General features: G+C 42.6%; 1 protein-coding gene across 2 annotated transcripts in view; it reads left to right on the plus strand.

Moving 5' to 3' along the window:
- MYO5C (myosin VC) overlaps positions 1-16,573 on the plus strand; it is a 191,596-nt gene that overhangs the window by 55,466 nt on the left and 119,557 nt on the right. For both annotated transcript variants that reach the window (XM_030189295.1, XM_030189302.1), the window contains 5 exons: positions 994-1,150; positions 3,760-3,903; positions 9,955-10,036; positions 10,127-10,234; positions 14,376-14,482. In XM_030189295.1, coding sequence (XP_030045155.1) covers positions 994-1,150; positions 3,760-3,903; positions 9,955-10,036; positions 10,127-10,234; positions 14,376-14,482 — 598 coding nt within the window. The remainder of the gene's footprint in view (positions 1-993; positions 1,151-3,759; positions 3,904-9,954; positions 10,037-10,126; positions 10,235-14,375; positions 14,483-16,573) is intronic.

Raw genomic sequence — 16,573 nt, forward strand, 5'->3', positions numbered from 1 at the left:
TCCAAGGGTTTCCCCTACCCCTCCAAACACCCCCCACCCTCCAAAGATGCTCTTTGGAAGGAGTGTGCTCATGATTAAGGGGCTGGGTTCTTGGGTGGGGGACTTGTTTGAGGCTATGACATGTATTTGGGAGAGTGGAGGGTATCATCAGGGGGTGGTGCCTTTGCTGGGGGGGGGGGGGGGGGGGAGGAGATCTTTCTCCTGACTGCTTCTTTTTCTAGCCCTAAGATAGCACCTTGGAACATTGAGCTGCTTGTTAGCACTCTGATGACATGGGGAGGAAAAAATAATGCAATCTTTGAACTGGCATTATTTTTCCTGGCACAACACAGCTTGTGTTGTTTGATTTTCATGATGATGCAGTGTTTTGCATGCTTTGCATCTCATTATGTATCCCACAGTAACAAACTAATGTGCACTTGTTAATATAATGCACGATAATCACTGTTTTAATGTGTTAAAAGGCAAATACCTTGTATTATTCCCTTAACATGTTAGTAACTACACCAGTTTGCGTCTATGGGGAATGGAGTTTAGTAAATCATGGTCTTCTCATCATTTAAGACTCACTATAGCATATGAGAGATGTTCACAATTTATCCAAGGGAAAGTGGTGTGGAATGTCCCCATTATTGTCCTAGAATAGAGAGCCTAAAATACTTATAAAATATAATCATCTCTTCTTTTGTTCTTGGGAGGAAATGTGTCGGAGAACATAAATATCCGTATAATACCATAGATTATTTAGGGAACAGCATGAATTAAGTAATTCCATGTTTTTTTCCAATATAAAAGAATTAGTTTTTTCAACCTCTTGGTACATTTTCTATAAATGATCATATTTCTCTTGAAGGCAATGAGTTGCATGTTTTCAAAAAATTTTCTTGTTGTATAATCTGCTTTGTTCCTGTACTAACAAAAAGTATTAATTGCATTGTACCAAAGTCTCAAGATATTTAAGATTATCTGAAAAAAATCTGCACATTTTAACAGGAACAATAGAAATCAGTCCATTATAGTCAGTGGTGAGTCAGGAGCGGGGAAGACTGTGTCCGCCAGGTATGCCATGCGTTACTTTGCCACAGTCAGTAAATCAAGCAGCAAAGCCCATGTGGAAGATAAAGTACTGGCATCAAATCCAATCACAGAGGTAAGTTCTGTAAAACAGCTCACAGCACAAGGAAGTTCTTGTTTTCTCATGTTTTAATAAGCTTCAGAGAGGTTGGAGTTTTTAGAATCCAATGCTTATGTTTTTTTTAATTGTAGGGAGGCGCAAGCCCTTGCTGCTAAGTAACATTTTTCTGTGTTTCTGGATTATTTGCCCAAAGGAAAAACAGAATCTTTTCATGGGGTTTCTACATTAGGAGGGGGAGGGTGGAAGTTATTAAGGTGTAGTGAAAGGCAAGCTTTTACCATACCTTGAATTACCATGGAATTCAGCAACCTTTGGTATCTCAGTTTTGCAGATTGATGAATCCCATGGTAAATGAACAACCCTGCTTGCAAGCCACCCCACAAGCTAGGGCCTGATGCCCCCAGCTGTGACTTTCAGTATCCCCTCTGTCTAGCCCCCCTCAGAAATAGACCTTTTGATCAATCCCCCATCACATCCCCTCCTGATCAAGGCCCCCCACCCCATAATCAAAGCAAGTCGTGTTATGGTTTTTACATAGCAATGAGCTGTTTTCATGCATTTGCATGGTTTGCATCTCATTACTATGTAATCTGCGGTGACCTAAATATTGCCATGTTAGTTTTAGACAAGTTGTCTTGAGGCCCTTGTCACGTTAAGGGGCTAGATAACACAGCTAGATAACTTCCCCCCCCCCCTTAATGTCTTGTTTCATAAGGCATATCATTTTCAGCCATTTTCCACACAGGGACCTTGCAGGAAACTATCCAAAGATCTCTTGCTCTGCCTGCCTTGGCTCCCGACCCACAGGTAATTCCGCGTGCCCTCAGCACTGAGACCGGCCAGAGAGCTGACTCTGCAGGAAGCCCAAGCATGAACTGGAGGAGTGGCCTAGTGGTTAGGGTGGTGGACTTTGGTCCTGGGGAACTGAGGAACTGAGTTCGATTCCCGGCACAGGCAGCTCCTTGTGACTCTGGGCAAGTCACTTAACCCTCCATTGCCCGCCGCATTGAGCCTGCCATGAGTGGGAAAGCGCGGGGTACAAATGTAACAAAAATAAATAAAATAAATAAGACAGTGTACCCTTGACCCCAACGGCACCACCTCCGTAACCAAAAAAGACCCCAACAGCAATAGTCTCCACGTGGAGAGGTAAGTCAGGCGCCACCAGTGGACGGGTGTTGGTCGAAACTGCATGCAACCCACACAGACACTGACCATCCTTACCCGACACCAGCGCTCTCTGAATTAGCTAATATAAGGACATGGTTACTCCACTATACGATCATAGTGTGGAGAACTGGATTGCAAGCTACCTCACTCAATGCAAGGAACAAAATCCCTGTACTTAACTCCAACAGATGACGCTCCCAATACCAACTGGAAGAACCAAATCACAATCCCTACAAAGCACTAGAGACCAAACAGCTAACCAATAGCAAAAAGATCAATCTTAATAATAATCAAAATAAGCAAAAATTTAAAAAAGACAGAACAATTACAAACTGTCAAGCAAATCAACATTAAACATGATATGTATGTTCCTATTCCAACAGGCTATGTAAACGCAAGGTCAGCAGTCAATAAATCAGTGATAATTAGAGATTGGATTTAAACTGAACAATTAGGTCTATTGTTTATAACAGAAACATGGCTACAACTTAAAGATGACCCAACATTGCTCGATCTATGCCCACCGGGATATAAAATAATACACATCAACAGGATCAAAAAAAAAGGAGGAGGGGGCTGCCTTAATATTTAAATCTTTCTTCACAATAGAGCCTGTTGCTGAATACATATTATCCAAAATTGAAATTTTGGCATGCAAAATCACAGACACAACATTAACTATTCAACTATACTGCATACTTTTCTACCGCTCACCAGGAAGTTGGTACAATGCCCAAGATGACTTCATGGACTTTGTATCATACATTTGTACCAACTTCTCAAATGTCCTTCTACTAGGGTATATCAATTTACACCTAGAAAAACATTTTTATGTACATTGTTATTTTTTAATTTTTTAAAAGTCAATAAATACATCATTGTTGGTATCCTCATCAACTCTCCTCACTAGATCTGATTACACAATCACCAAGAAATGCAAACCCAGGAACCAGAGGATACCTACTACTTCATCTGCCAAACTGCAAAAACATAATCAACAAATCCATCTACATGGCAGGATTTAGCTACCTGGGCTCTAAATGATGAAACTCAATTCCCAAGGTCACAAGAAGCATAACAAACTACCTTCAGTTCAGAAAAACTAAAAACCTATCTTTTCAAGAAATTCTATGGTTAACCTAAGCAAACTAAAAAAATAATTTGACATCATTCCAAAATAACACTGTTCCATCTAACTTAACGATTGTAATGCATCAACGTAATCCTCTATAACTGTTAAATGTAAGCCACATTGAACCAAGTTGTTTTTGGATAATTGTGGGATACAAGCATGAATGAATAAATAAATAATATCTAAGCTTAATGTTGACCTGATTTTACATTCAATTTTGGAGGGATCCTGGTGTGTGAAAATTTTTCTGTGGACTTAAAAACAGTGTGTACACCTTTCTCATTAGAATTTTTAGCTCAAAAGATGTGAATTTGTTTTTTAGGCTATAGGCAATGCTAAGACCACCCGTAATGACAACAGTAGTCGGTTTGGGAAGTATACTGAGATTAGTTTTGATAAGAGATATCAAATCATTGGAGCAAATATGAGAACATACCTGCTTGAGAAATCCAGGGTGGTTTTTCAGGTAAGTAACAAAGGACACAGAAATTTCAGTCAAAATATTTGTTTTGTTTTACAAAGAAAGAAGAAAAAATATATAGCCGCTGTTTTTTTTTTTTTTTTAACTATTCAGCTTTGTATAGGTAATAATTTACTTATGAACTTGTGAAAAATATAAAGTTTTCTAAACCTGATGCAGGTTAAACTTTTGCTAACATGTCTGTCTACTGCAACTTGAAATAAGAGATATAAAAAGCCATTTCATTTAGCCTGTCTACTGCAACTTGAAATAAGAGATGTAAAAAGCCATTTCATTTAATTTATTTCATTACTTAACCTGACCTAAAAAGTTCAGGGCAAGTTCCATAAAAACATTAATAAAGAAGTAATCATAATAGAAACATAACCAAACAACAAAAACATCAATATTGGCACGAACAGGTAACAAAGGCCATAGTATATAACCTATTGACAGGGGATGCCAAACTCAGAAATATCTGTCTTTAGTCAGACGGGAACAGATACATTTTCAAAGCCCGTCTGAACTTGCTGAGATCATCCATTTGCTGCCCTCATGAATGTATATGATAAAACAGAAAATGAAGGAGGTTTTTTTTAAATACTGCTATAAATGAGCAGACACAGCCTCCGGTGATACCTCAACGGTGGAATTTGCTCTGGATGTTTTGCATATGCGGTTTCTGCAGTGACTTCACTGCACTTCTGTGTGTGTGAAGCTACAATGACATCTTAAGGTAAAATCTTTGTGCTTTCATCCCATTGGAATCGATGACTGATACCAAATTAAGCAATATATAAGAAAATAAAACAGATGCATTAAGTTCCAGAATCAATAGTTGTCTGTGGCAAGTGATTACAAAGCCATTTAACTAGGTAAATTAGCCTGTCTGAAAACTACCCATGTGTTCCATGAGTAAAAATACTTGTGGGGATCTACACATGTGGTGGACCAGTATGGTGGGCTAAATGGTAGATGCTTTGTGTTATCAAAAAATATTTTAAACTGCCAAGAGTGCAATAATATATCTCAAAAACACTAGGTATCACTCCTTTTATACAATCTATAGGTGGACGCAAGACCTCGATCAAACATAAGAAATGTATATAAATAAAATAGCCTCAACAGCCCAGGGAACCTAACATTAGGACTCCACTGAAATGGCCAACATCATAGGCTCCTACCGCTTTCCGAAAAAAATCACAGACATCAAAAAAACTCCCACACTTAGGGAGAAAAAGACTCTGTGAGCAAAAAACGGAGTATCTTCCAATATCAAAAAGTGATCAAAGTCTATACTCCCTTCTATAGAGAGTACTAATGGATGTAAGAAAATGTAGTATCCATTACTAGACTCCTCTAGATGAAAACTGGAAGGTATTGAAAGATGAAACACAATTGCAATGACTACTATTCAGCATATATCAACAACAAAACATTCAGAGAATCAATAACTTAGCTTGAAGTGCTGATTTGTGGCTCTTCTAAAATCTTTACGTCCTGACTTCCAGGTAGCAATGATGAATGTGTTTCAAAATGCTAATTCGTTTCCTCCAGTCATACTTTTAAGAAGGTCATAAAGTTGAATACAATTTGCTCTTATTCAATTCTTTTAAAGTGGGTATAGATATACAATCCTCCAAACTCGAAATGTCTTATAAACTTTCCCGACAGCAAGGTTCCCCACTGTTTCGCAACCTTCATCAGGAGAAATATCAAAAACAAAAAATGTTTTTTTCTTTTCTTTTCAATCCATCGCGAACACTGGCTCAAAAGATGGCGGATATTGTCCACTCATGAGGTTTTTGCTAGACAGAAATGCATGATATCTTACTCTAGGCGCGCAAATTTGTCTGAGGTCTTGTGTCATTCGGATGTCAGAACTATTAGAGATTGCAATTAAGATGAAATGTCTGGACATAGGAAATATGGGGAATGTGTCATGTGTGCAGTGATGGAAGAAACCAATAAGTTCTGGGATAAGGTTAAACAGAAATGGATTTTTTTGAAGAGTGATACTTCCTGCACATCAAAAGCAGTGATTTATATGATTACGTGCCCCTGTGGATTGCGGTACATAGGGCAAACTAAACATATGATTAAGGTGAGGTTATCTGAACACAAGCATGGTATTCAGTCCAGAAAAACCCATATTCCTTTGGCTAAACATTGTTTGGATAAAAATCATGACTTTATGGAGCTGCGGAGTTTAGTTATAGAACAACTCAAGAATAACAATAGAAGAGGGGACATCTCATGTATTCTTCATCAAAAAGAACAAAAATGGGTCTATTACTTACAAACAGTTAATCCGAATGGATTGAATGGACCCATGGAATGGGAAGCATTTTTTTAAAGCTATTCTTGATTCATGGGGAGCCATGTTTAAATTCTTTATTGCATTACGTGCTAGCAATTATTTTGAATCAAGGCTTTGAGATGTTGTGTTTTTGGTTTTGGGTTTGTCTCTGACACTGTCTCTTTAAGCTCTGATCGAGTTGTGACGCGTTCCTTTTAAATTAACGTGCTACAAGAATGTGATTGGATAAAATAGTCTGTGATGCAACACCCAATGGGTGGAGCTATGATGTTGGCGTCCTATTTGAATGTCCGCCATCTTTTGAGCCAGTGTTCGTGATGGATTGAAAAGAAAAGAAAAAAACATTTTTTATTTTTGATATTTCTCCTGATGAAGGTTGCGAAACAGTGGGGACCCTTGCTGTCGGGAAAGTTTATAAGACATTGCGAGTTTGGAGGATTGTATATTTATACCCACTTTAAAAGAATTGAATAAGAGCAAATTGTATTCAACTTTATGACCTTCTTAAAAGTATGACTGGAGGAAACGAATTAGCATTTTGAAACACTTTCATCATTGCTACCTGGAAGTCAGGACGTAAAGATTTTAGAAGAGCCACAAATCAGCACTTCAAGCTAAGTTATTGATTCTCTGAATGTTTTGTTGTTGTTATATGCTGAATAGTAGTCATTGCAATTGTGTTTCATCTTTCAATACCTTCCAGTTTTCATCTAGAGGGGTCTAGTAATGGATACTACATTTTCTTACATCCATTAGTACTCTCTGTAGAGGGGTGTATAGACTTTGATCACTTTTTGATATTGGAAGATACTCTATTTTCCGTTTTTTGCTCACAGAGTCTTTTTCTCCCTAAGTGTGGGAGTTTTTTGATGTCTGTGATTTTTTTCGGAAAGCGGTAGGAGCCTATGATGTTGGCCATTTCAGTGGAGTCCTAATGTTAGGTTCCCTGGGCTGTTGAGGCTATTTTATTTATATACATTTCTTATGTTTGATCGAGGTCTTGCGTCCACCTATAGATTGTATAAAAGGAGTGATACCTAGTGTTTTTGAGATGCTTTGTGTTACCATGCTGTGGGGCCCCTTTTGCTAAGCTGCATAGGTGCCTGTGCGTGCCCAACACATGCCAATCTGGAACTACCGCCCGGCTACCACATGCCCGAGTGGTAATTTCATTTTTTACGTGCGTCCACTACATGCGCCGGAAAATATATTTTATTTTCCGGCATGCGGCACTAACCGAGCGGTAATCGGCAGTGTACGCGTGCCGATGATTATCACCCGGTTAACACACGATACCTTACCGCTAAGTGAATGGGTGGCAGTAAGGTCTCAGGCCCAAAATGGACGCGTGCCCATTTTCATTTTGCCGCATAGCCATCCCCCCCCCCCCCCCCAAAAGGCCTTTTTTACAAGCACACTGAAAAATGGATCTGTGCGTGTCCAAAACACATGCCTACACTAGTGCAGGCCACTTTTCAATGCACCTTAGTAAAAGGACCCCTAGGTCAGGACCTCTGGGTCAGTTGGGCTGATGGCAGCCTGTGGGGGAGAGAGGGAAAGCTGTGGTCATTGCATGGGAGCAACGTCTATATGATTGAAATCTAGCACATGGTTGTAAAATGCCAGAGGGAGCTTGATTTACGTGGTCCATGGTCCAAGGTGTTGGCTGCAGTGACCCAAATGAGTTATGAGGATGGAGTACAGAATGAGACAGAAATCCCCTGGTAGAGCAAATGAAGGCTCATGGTGCTAGATCCTGGCCTGGTCTCAACTGAAGCTGAGAGAAAAGAAACGGGAGAGAATTACCAGCAGGGGCGTAGCCACGGGTGGGCCTGGGTGGGCCCAGGCCCACCCAGTTTTGGTTCAGGCCCACCCAGCAGTGGAGGCAGCGGAGCGGAGGGAGCAGGCTGAGCTCCGTTCCCGCATCTGCCTCCCTCTCACGGCAGCGCTTCCCAAACGCTGCCCACCGCCTCCACGATCGCAGGATTTACCTCCCTCCATCTCAGCAGCAGCGGTAGCGAATCATACACGCTGCCTCCTTCTAACCCGGAAGCGGCAGAGGAGACGCTTCCGGGTTAGAAGGAGGCAGCGTGTATGATTCGCTACCACTGCTGCTGAGACGGAGTGAAGTAAATCCTGTTATCGTGGCGGTGGTGGGCAGCGTTTGGGAAGCGCTGCCATGAGAGTGAGGGAGGCAGATGCGGGAATGGAGCTCAGCCTGCACTGTAAATTTTTTTGGGGGGGAGAAGAGGGCTCCGGGCGGGCAGGTGGAATCGCAGGACATGGATGGGAGCGGGAGGGGCGAGAGGAGAATCGCTGATGGCTGGAGGGAGGGGACAGGGGAGAAAAGAGAATTGCTGGGTATGGTATAGATGGATAGAGGGGGGCAAGGGCAAGAACAGAATTGCTGGGTATGGCTGGATAGGGGCAGGGCAGAGAGGAGAATTGCTGGTTATGGATGAATGGAGGGGGGCAGGGGAGGGAAGAGAATTGCTGGGTATGGATGAATAGAGGGGGGCAGGGGAGAGAAAAGAATTGCTAGGTATGGATTGCTGGAGGGGAGAGGAGGGTTGCTGGACATGCGTGGATGGAGGGGAGGAAAGAGGAGATAGGAAGGTTGCTGGACATGGGTGTATGAAGGGGAGGGCAGGGGAGAGGAGGGTTGCTGGACATGGATGGAGGGAAGGATAGGGGAGAGGAGGGTTGCTGGACATGGATGGAAGAGAGGGACGGGAGAGAGAAGAAATGCTGGACATGGATGGAGGGGATGGAAGAGTGAGGAAGGCGATGAGATGAGGGAAAAGGAAGAGAGGAGAAAAACTGCACATGGATGAAGAAAATAGGCAGAAGCTGGATCCACTGGACAGTCAAGTCTGCGGAGGACCCAGCTTTTACTTATGGATATAGAGCAAGAAATGAAGAAGAAAGGAAGAAAGTAAAGAAATAAATGGAAAGGAAGCCCTGGAAACGGAGTTAAGAGGACAGATAGCAGCAGAATCGGATACTGGGCCAGCATGATCAGAAAAACAGTCACCAAACAACAAAGGTAGAAAAAAAATCATTTTATTTTCATTAAAGTGTTTGGAATATGTCCACTTTGAGAATCAGGTGCTCAACATTAAAAGTTTATATTTATTTACTTATTTATGGCATTTTATCCCACATTAAACATGAATTAAATTGGAACCTGGGATCATTTAATTTTTTTTTCCTGGAGAGAGTAATGCATAGCCCCCCCCCCCCCCCCCCAGGCTCTCTCCCCGGCTATAGCCAGCTCTGAAATTTTGAGGGGAGGTGGACGGGGGGGGGGGGGGGGGTGCAGAGGTGGACCGGGGAGAGAGCCTGTTGTTAAACATTTACCAGCACACCACTGTCTAGTGCCCACCCAACCAACCTGTTGGCCCACCCAAAAATTGACTTCTGGCTACGCCACTGATTACCAGGTCAAAAAAATAAAACAAACAAACAAACAAAAAAAAAGCCACGCATGTAGTTTTACTCACAGGAAAAGGTGGCAAGTTGAGGTGGGATTAGGTCAGGGAAAGCTCACGTATCCTTCCCATTCAACAATTAGTGCAATGTCATCTGAGTTAAAATACTTGTGGACTTTGCACCCACTTGCATAGTTTTGAAAATTACCCCATAAATGATATGTATATAGTAGCATTTTTAACTAAAAACCTGGTCCACATCCACATGTATGTTTATAACACCATTTTTAATTATTTCTTTTGTAGTCTGAGAATGAGAGGAATTACCACATCTTCTATCAGCTCTGTGCATCTGCTAAACAGCCAGAATTCAAGCATCTTAACCTGGGTTTGTTTTGATTGTTCAGTGGCATAGCTTTAACTTTTTTTCCCTTTTTGAGAATAGACAGTCTTCTGAGTTGTTTGTTTTAACCTGCAGCAAGCGCAGATGAATTTAATTACACTGCAATGGGGGACAGCACGGTTATTGAAGGTGTCGATGACAGAGCGGACATGATTGAAACTCAGAAAACATTTTCATTGCTTGGTGAGTGGCACAAAGGCTGTAGCTCTTATCCAGGGAAGACACCTAGGTACCTGAAGTGTTTCATTTCTCAATATAGTAGATAGTTGTGTATGCTGTTTTGAAACTTGCTTATTGTTTCAAAATCATCTGTATTTTAAGCAGATTGATAGGGGTGAGATGATGCTGGGTTCTCAAAGGGAAGTCAAAGGAGCCATTGGCAGTTACCCAGGTTTCCCAGGGACAATGGTAAATATTACATTGTGAGGCATATTTTCAAAGCACTTAGACTTGCAAAATTATATAGAGGGGCATTTTTGATATGACGTCTATGTCCAACTTTGGACGTTTTGCTTAAAATTCAAGTGGGGAATATAGCCATTTTCAAAACAGAAAAACATCTTTTTTTTTTTTTTTTCAAAAATGGCTATTGTGTCTTTGTGTTCTGTGCATTTATCTTTTTGGTCCATTTTTGAAAAAAAAAAATAGTCCAAGTGACAAACGCACAAAATCTACAGACCTCCGACACAATTGGAGGACCTAGATAAAGATCTGATCACTGATATTCAAAAGTTGGGGAAGAAAGGAGAGGTGCTGTTGTTGGGAGATTTCAATCTGCCGGATGTAGATTGGACGGTTCCGTCTGCGAAATCGGAAAGAAGTAGAGAGATCGTGGATGCTTTTTCAAAGTGCTTTGCTCAGACAAATGGTGTCAGAACCCACGAGGGAAGGAGCGACGCTAGATCTGGTACTCACAAATGGGGATAATGTGTCAAATGTCCGAGTGGGTGCCCACCTGGGCAGCAGTGACCATCAAACGGTTTGGTTTGATATGACGGCTGAAGAGGAGGGTGGCCACTCAAAACTCAAAGTCCTGGATTTCAAACATGCTGACTTTAGTAAAATGGGGAAATACCTGAGGAAGGAGCTGATGGGATGGGAGGAAATACAAGAAGTGGAAGGACAGTGGTCCAGACTGAAAGAAGCTATAAATAGGGCCACGAACCTTTATGTAAGGAAAGTAAATAAAAGCAAGAGAAAAAGGAAACCGATATGGTTCTCCAAGCAAGTGGCTGAGAAAATAAAGGCTAAAGAGTTGGCATTCCAGAAATACAAAAAAACTCATGAAAAGGGACACGAGGAGGAATACCGGATGAAACTGAAAGAAGCCAAGAGAGAGATACGTCTGGCGAAAGCGCAAACGGAAGAACAAATGGCTAGAAATGTAAGAAGGGGTGGCAAAATTTTCTTCAGGTATATTAGTGAAAGGAGAATGACTAAAAAGGGAATTGTGAGACTAAAAGATACTGCGAACCGCTATGTGGATAATGATGAAGAAAAAGCAAATTTGCTAAATAGATACTTCTGTTTTCACAGAAGAAAATCCTGGAGAAGGACCGCGATGGACTGCAAAAAGTACAAATGAGATTGAAGTGGATAGAGCACCGTTCACGGAAGAGAGTGTGTAAGAACAACTTGAAAAGCTTAAGGTGGACAAAGCCATGGGACCGGATGGGATCCACCCTAGGATATTGAGGAAGCTCAGAGAGGTTCTGGTGGGTCCTCTTAAAGATTTGTTTAATAAATCCTTGGAGACGGGAGAGGTTCCGAGGGATTGGAGATCGGCAGATATGGTCCCTCTTCACAAAAATGGTGATAGGGAAGAAGATGGAAACTACAGGCCGGTAAGCCTCACTTCGGTTATTGGAAACGTAATGGAAGCGATGCTGAAGGAAAGGATAGTGAATTTCCTGGAAGCCAATAAGTTGCAAGATCCGAGACAACATGGATTTACCAAAGGGAAATCGTGCCAAACGAACCTCATTGAGTTCTTTGATTGGGTGACAGGAGAATTGAATCAGGGACGAGCTATGGACGTAATCTACTTAGATTTCAGCAAAGCTTTTGACACAGTTCCTCACAGGAGGCTCTTAAATAAACTGGATGGGCTGAAGATAGGACCCAAAGTGGTGAACTGGATTAGGAACTGGTTGACGGACAGACGCCAGAGGGTGGTGGTGAATGGAATTCGCTCGGAGGAGCAAAAGGTAAGTAGTGGAGTGCCTCAAGGATCGGTGCTGGGGCCGATTCTGTTCAATATATTTGTGAGTGACATTGCCGAAGGGTTAGAAGGTAAAGTTTGCCTATTTGCGGATGATACTAAGATCTGTAACAGAGTGGACACCCAGGAGGGAGTGGAAAACATGAAAAAGGACCTACGGAAGCTAGAAGAATGGTCTAAGGTTTGGCAATTAAAATTCAATGCGAAGAAATGCAAAGTGATGCACTTAGGAAGTAGAAATCCACGGGAGACGTATGTGTTAGGCGGGGAGAGTCTGATAGGTACGGGCGGAGAGAGGGATCTTGGGGTGATAGTATCTGAGGATTTGAAGGCGACGAAACAGTGTGACAAGGCGGTGGCCGTAGCTAGAAGGTTGTTAGGCTGTATAGAGAGAGGTGTGACCAGCAGAAGAAAGGGGGTGTTGATGCCCCTGTATAAGTCGTTGGTGAGGCCCCACCTGGAGTATTGTGTTCAGTTTTGGAGGCCGTATCTTGTTAAGAATGTAAAAAGAATTGAAGCGGTGCAAAGAAAAGCTACGAGAATGGTATGGGATTTGTGTTACAAGACGTATGAGGGAGAGACTTGCTGAACTAAACATGTATACTCTGGAGGAAAGGAGAAACAGGGGTGATATGATACAGACGTTCAAATATTTGAAAGGTATTAATCCGCAAACGAACCTTTTCCGGAGATGGGAAGGTGGTAGAACGAGAGGACATGAAATGAGATTGAAGGTGGGCAGACTCAAGAAAAATGTCAGGAAGTATTTTTTCACGGAGAGAGTAGTGGATGCTTGGAATGCCCTCCCGCGGGAGGTGGTGGAAATGAAAACGGTAACGGAATTCAAACATGCGTGGGATAAGCATAAAGGAATCCTGTGCCGAAGGAATGGATCCTCAGGAGCTTAGTCAAGATCGGGAGGCGGGGCTGGTGGTTGGGAGGCGGGGATAGGGCTGGGCAGACTTATACGGTCTTTGCCAGAGCCGGTGGTGGGAAGCGGAACTGGTGGTTGGGAGGCGGGGATAGTGCTGGACAGACTTGTACGGTCTGTGCCAGAGCCGGTGGTTGGGAGGCAGGGCTGGTGGTGGGGAGGTGAGGATAGTGCTGGGCAGACTTATACGGTCTGTGCCAGAGCCGGTGGTTGGGAGGTGGGGCTGGTGGTTGGGAGGCGGGGATAGTGCGTGGCAGACTTATACGGTCTGTGCCCTGAAGAGCACAGGTACAAATCAAAGTAGGGTATACACAAAAAGCAGCAAATATGAGTTATCTTGTTGGGCAGACTGGATGGACCGTGCAGGTCTTTTTCTGCCGTCATCTACTATGTTACTATGTTAGATGCACTAAGGTCCTCGGAACAGCCCTTCTCTTACCGATTCTGTAGCAAATTGGTAGGAAACGGCCATGCATCAAGGAAAGGGAATGCAAATGAGCTGCTCATTGTAGCTTACTTGCTCTAGGAGAGGTCTGAGAAGAACTGCTTGTATTGAAGGATACAAAGGTGGAGGTGTCGCAGTGGTTCTGAGATGTGTGGGAAGTTATCTAGTGCTTATAGGTGTCAAGCCATTTCAGCAAATTGTCATGTTTAAAAAAAATGTGAAAAACGTGTGTGTGTGAGAGAGAGAGGCTTCACATAACTAACACAAAGTAACAATTTGAGAGGACTGTATTATGAGTTTAAGCTTTGCTGGGTTTAACCTGTCTTGGGTGAAGAAATGTAGCTGTTTTGGTTTGCGTGAGTTTATGGTTGGTTTTGGAATACATTTTTGAATTGATTTTATCCTACTATAGACCTGCTCAGTTCATGGGTAAGTATCTGACTGTGGCTGTTCATTATTAACCAACAGCATGATTTAAATTATAGCCAGCATTCCAAAAGTACTTGATAATATGGTAAAGTATGGCATCTGTTTGAACACCTGTCTGAAAAAGGTGAATGGATTCTTGTATAATGATTTTTCCATTTCCCTTGCCCTACCTTTAATCCCAGCGCCACTAAAAGAAAATGAGTGTGCCAAACTGTATTGACTATGGAGTTGCAAAAATTAAATGGCTAGTAAATATTTAATCTGGCTTTCTTCATGTTAAAATGGGCTTAATTTTCAGGTTTAAAAGAAGACTTCCAGATGGACGTTTTTAAAGTATTGGCAGCCATCCTTCATTTAGGGAATGTGCACATCAAAAGTGTCAGCGATGAAAAGTCTTCTGTTAGCGTAAGAAACCTTTTCTCTTGAGTTTGTTTTGCTGCTGTTGTCATCTAGAGCTGCAAATATTGTTTATATCTTTGTGTAAGCTTCATCCCATTTACATTTAGCAGCAGCATAACAGAAATTGGGAATTTGCTGCCAGTGCTGAAAAATGCATTGTTACAGCTGCTGTACCATCTGTGTACCTGTGTGTATATGTGTATGTATATTTATCTTATACTGATGTAATATAAAAAGTATTGCTGTGAATGTATGGAAAGGGGGTGGGGTTTGATATACCACCTTTCTGTGGTCACAATCAAAGTGGTTTACTACTACTACTACTTAACATTTCTAAAGCGCTACTAGGGTTACGCAGTGCTGTACAATTTAACATAGAGGGACAGTCCCTGCTCAAAGAACTTACAATCTAAAAGACAAGTGAACAGTCAGTCCGATAGGTAAGAGTTAGGTGCCGAACGCAGCATTGAAGAGGTGGGCTTTAAGCAAAGACTTGAAGATGGGCAGGGAGGGGGCTTGGCGTAAGGGGATTTAGGGGTCCTTTTACTAAGCCTTGCTAAAACGTGGTCGGCAATAGCTTTAACGTGGGTTTCCCGTGTGCTCTGGCCACTTTTTACTGTGGCCATAAAAACCCTTGTTTTCAATGGAGGCAGGTGGTGCAAACTTATCATATTATGCCTATTTTTGAAGGAGCTTCATTGGCTACCAGTCAAATTTTGAATGGTTTTTAAAGTACTAGTCCTGATTCATCAATGGATCTATTCTATGATCTCTATTTTGTGACTGTATTGCCAATGTATCAGCCAAGATGATCTTTATGCTCTTAGTGGACCTTTTTTACAAAAGGTGCGCTAGCATTTTTGGCGTACGCTAAAAATAAGCGATCCCTAAACGCTAGAGATGCCCATAAATTCTTATGGGTTAGTAAAAGACACCCTGAGGTAGCCAAGCAACTATCCTGCTTATAATTGAAAGAGAAAAACGCCTATATTGCGACCCAAATCGGAAGATGGGCGTCTTTCTCCCACGGGCGCCCAAATCGGTATAATCAAACGCGGATTTTGGGCGTTTCCAACTGCAATCCGTTGCGGAAACGGGTAAAGTTGACGGGGGCGTGTCGGAGGCATGGTGAAGGCGGAACTGGGGCGTGGTTATCGGCCGAGGAGAGATGGGCGTCTTTAGCTGATAATCGAAAAAAGGCGTTTTTACAGCGATTTTGGGTCACTTTTTTTAGACCCTTTTTTTCACAAACAGGTCCCAAAAAAGTGCCCCAACTGACCAGATGACCACTGGAGGGAATCGGGGATGACCTCCCCGGACTCCCCCAGTGGTCACTAACCCCCTCCCACCAAAAACCCCCCACTTTAAATACTTTTTTTCCAGCCTCTATGCCAGCCTCAAATGCCGTACCCACCTCCATGACAGCAGAATGTGTTCTATCCTGTGACAGCCTTTCCCTGGTTCTGATGTGGCTCTCGGGTGAGTGTGACACCCTTTCTGTTTTGCGCACTGCAGAGTCACATCAGCAATGCATTGTGGTGGGTGTAGGGTATTGGGCTCCGTGATTCCACTAGCTTGTGGCAAATGCTCACGATGTTGGTAGACTCTACTCCCATGGTGCTTTTCTCCCTGCTTACTGGGTCAGAGTGTGCCATGAGTCCGTGTGCCGGTAGTCCATGAGGTAGTGGCCATTTTTGTAAGCCAGTTTTAGATCCCTTTCACGTGTTAGCCACGTTACAGAACTTAGTTCTTACCTTGAATGTGGCTGAAAGAGGGCATTGTACACCATTCTGCCAGCTCTGACCTACTGCTAATCTCAGTACCAGGGAGACTCGTTGCCAGTGGGGCACAACCTGTGATCTGCAGTTAACTGTGAGTAAGCGTGCTTAGTCCAATAAAGGACGTTTTCAGAGCGATTAGTCTTCAGGTGTCAACTGGCGTGTCAATGTTATATAGCAGCAACAAGTCCTAGAGGCCTGCGTGTATGCAGGTCCTTGGAGCACTTTTAGTGGGTACCGCAGTGCGCTTCAGCCAGGTGGACCCAGGCCCATCCCCCCCTACCTGTAACACTTGTGCTGGTAAATGGGAGGCCTCCAA

This window comes from Microcaecilia unicolor, chromosome 1 (genome assembly GCF_901765095.1).
Source record: "Microcaecilia unicolor chromosome 1, aMicUni1.1, whole genome shotgun sequence".
In the NCBI taxonomy this organism is placed as follows: domain Eukaryota; kingdom Metazoa; phylum Chordata; class Amphibia; order Gymnophiona; family Siphonopidae; genus Microcaecilia; species Microcaecilia unicolor.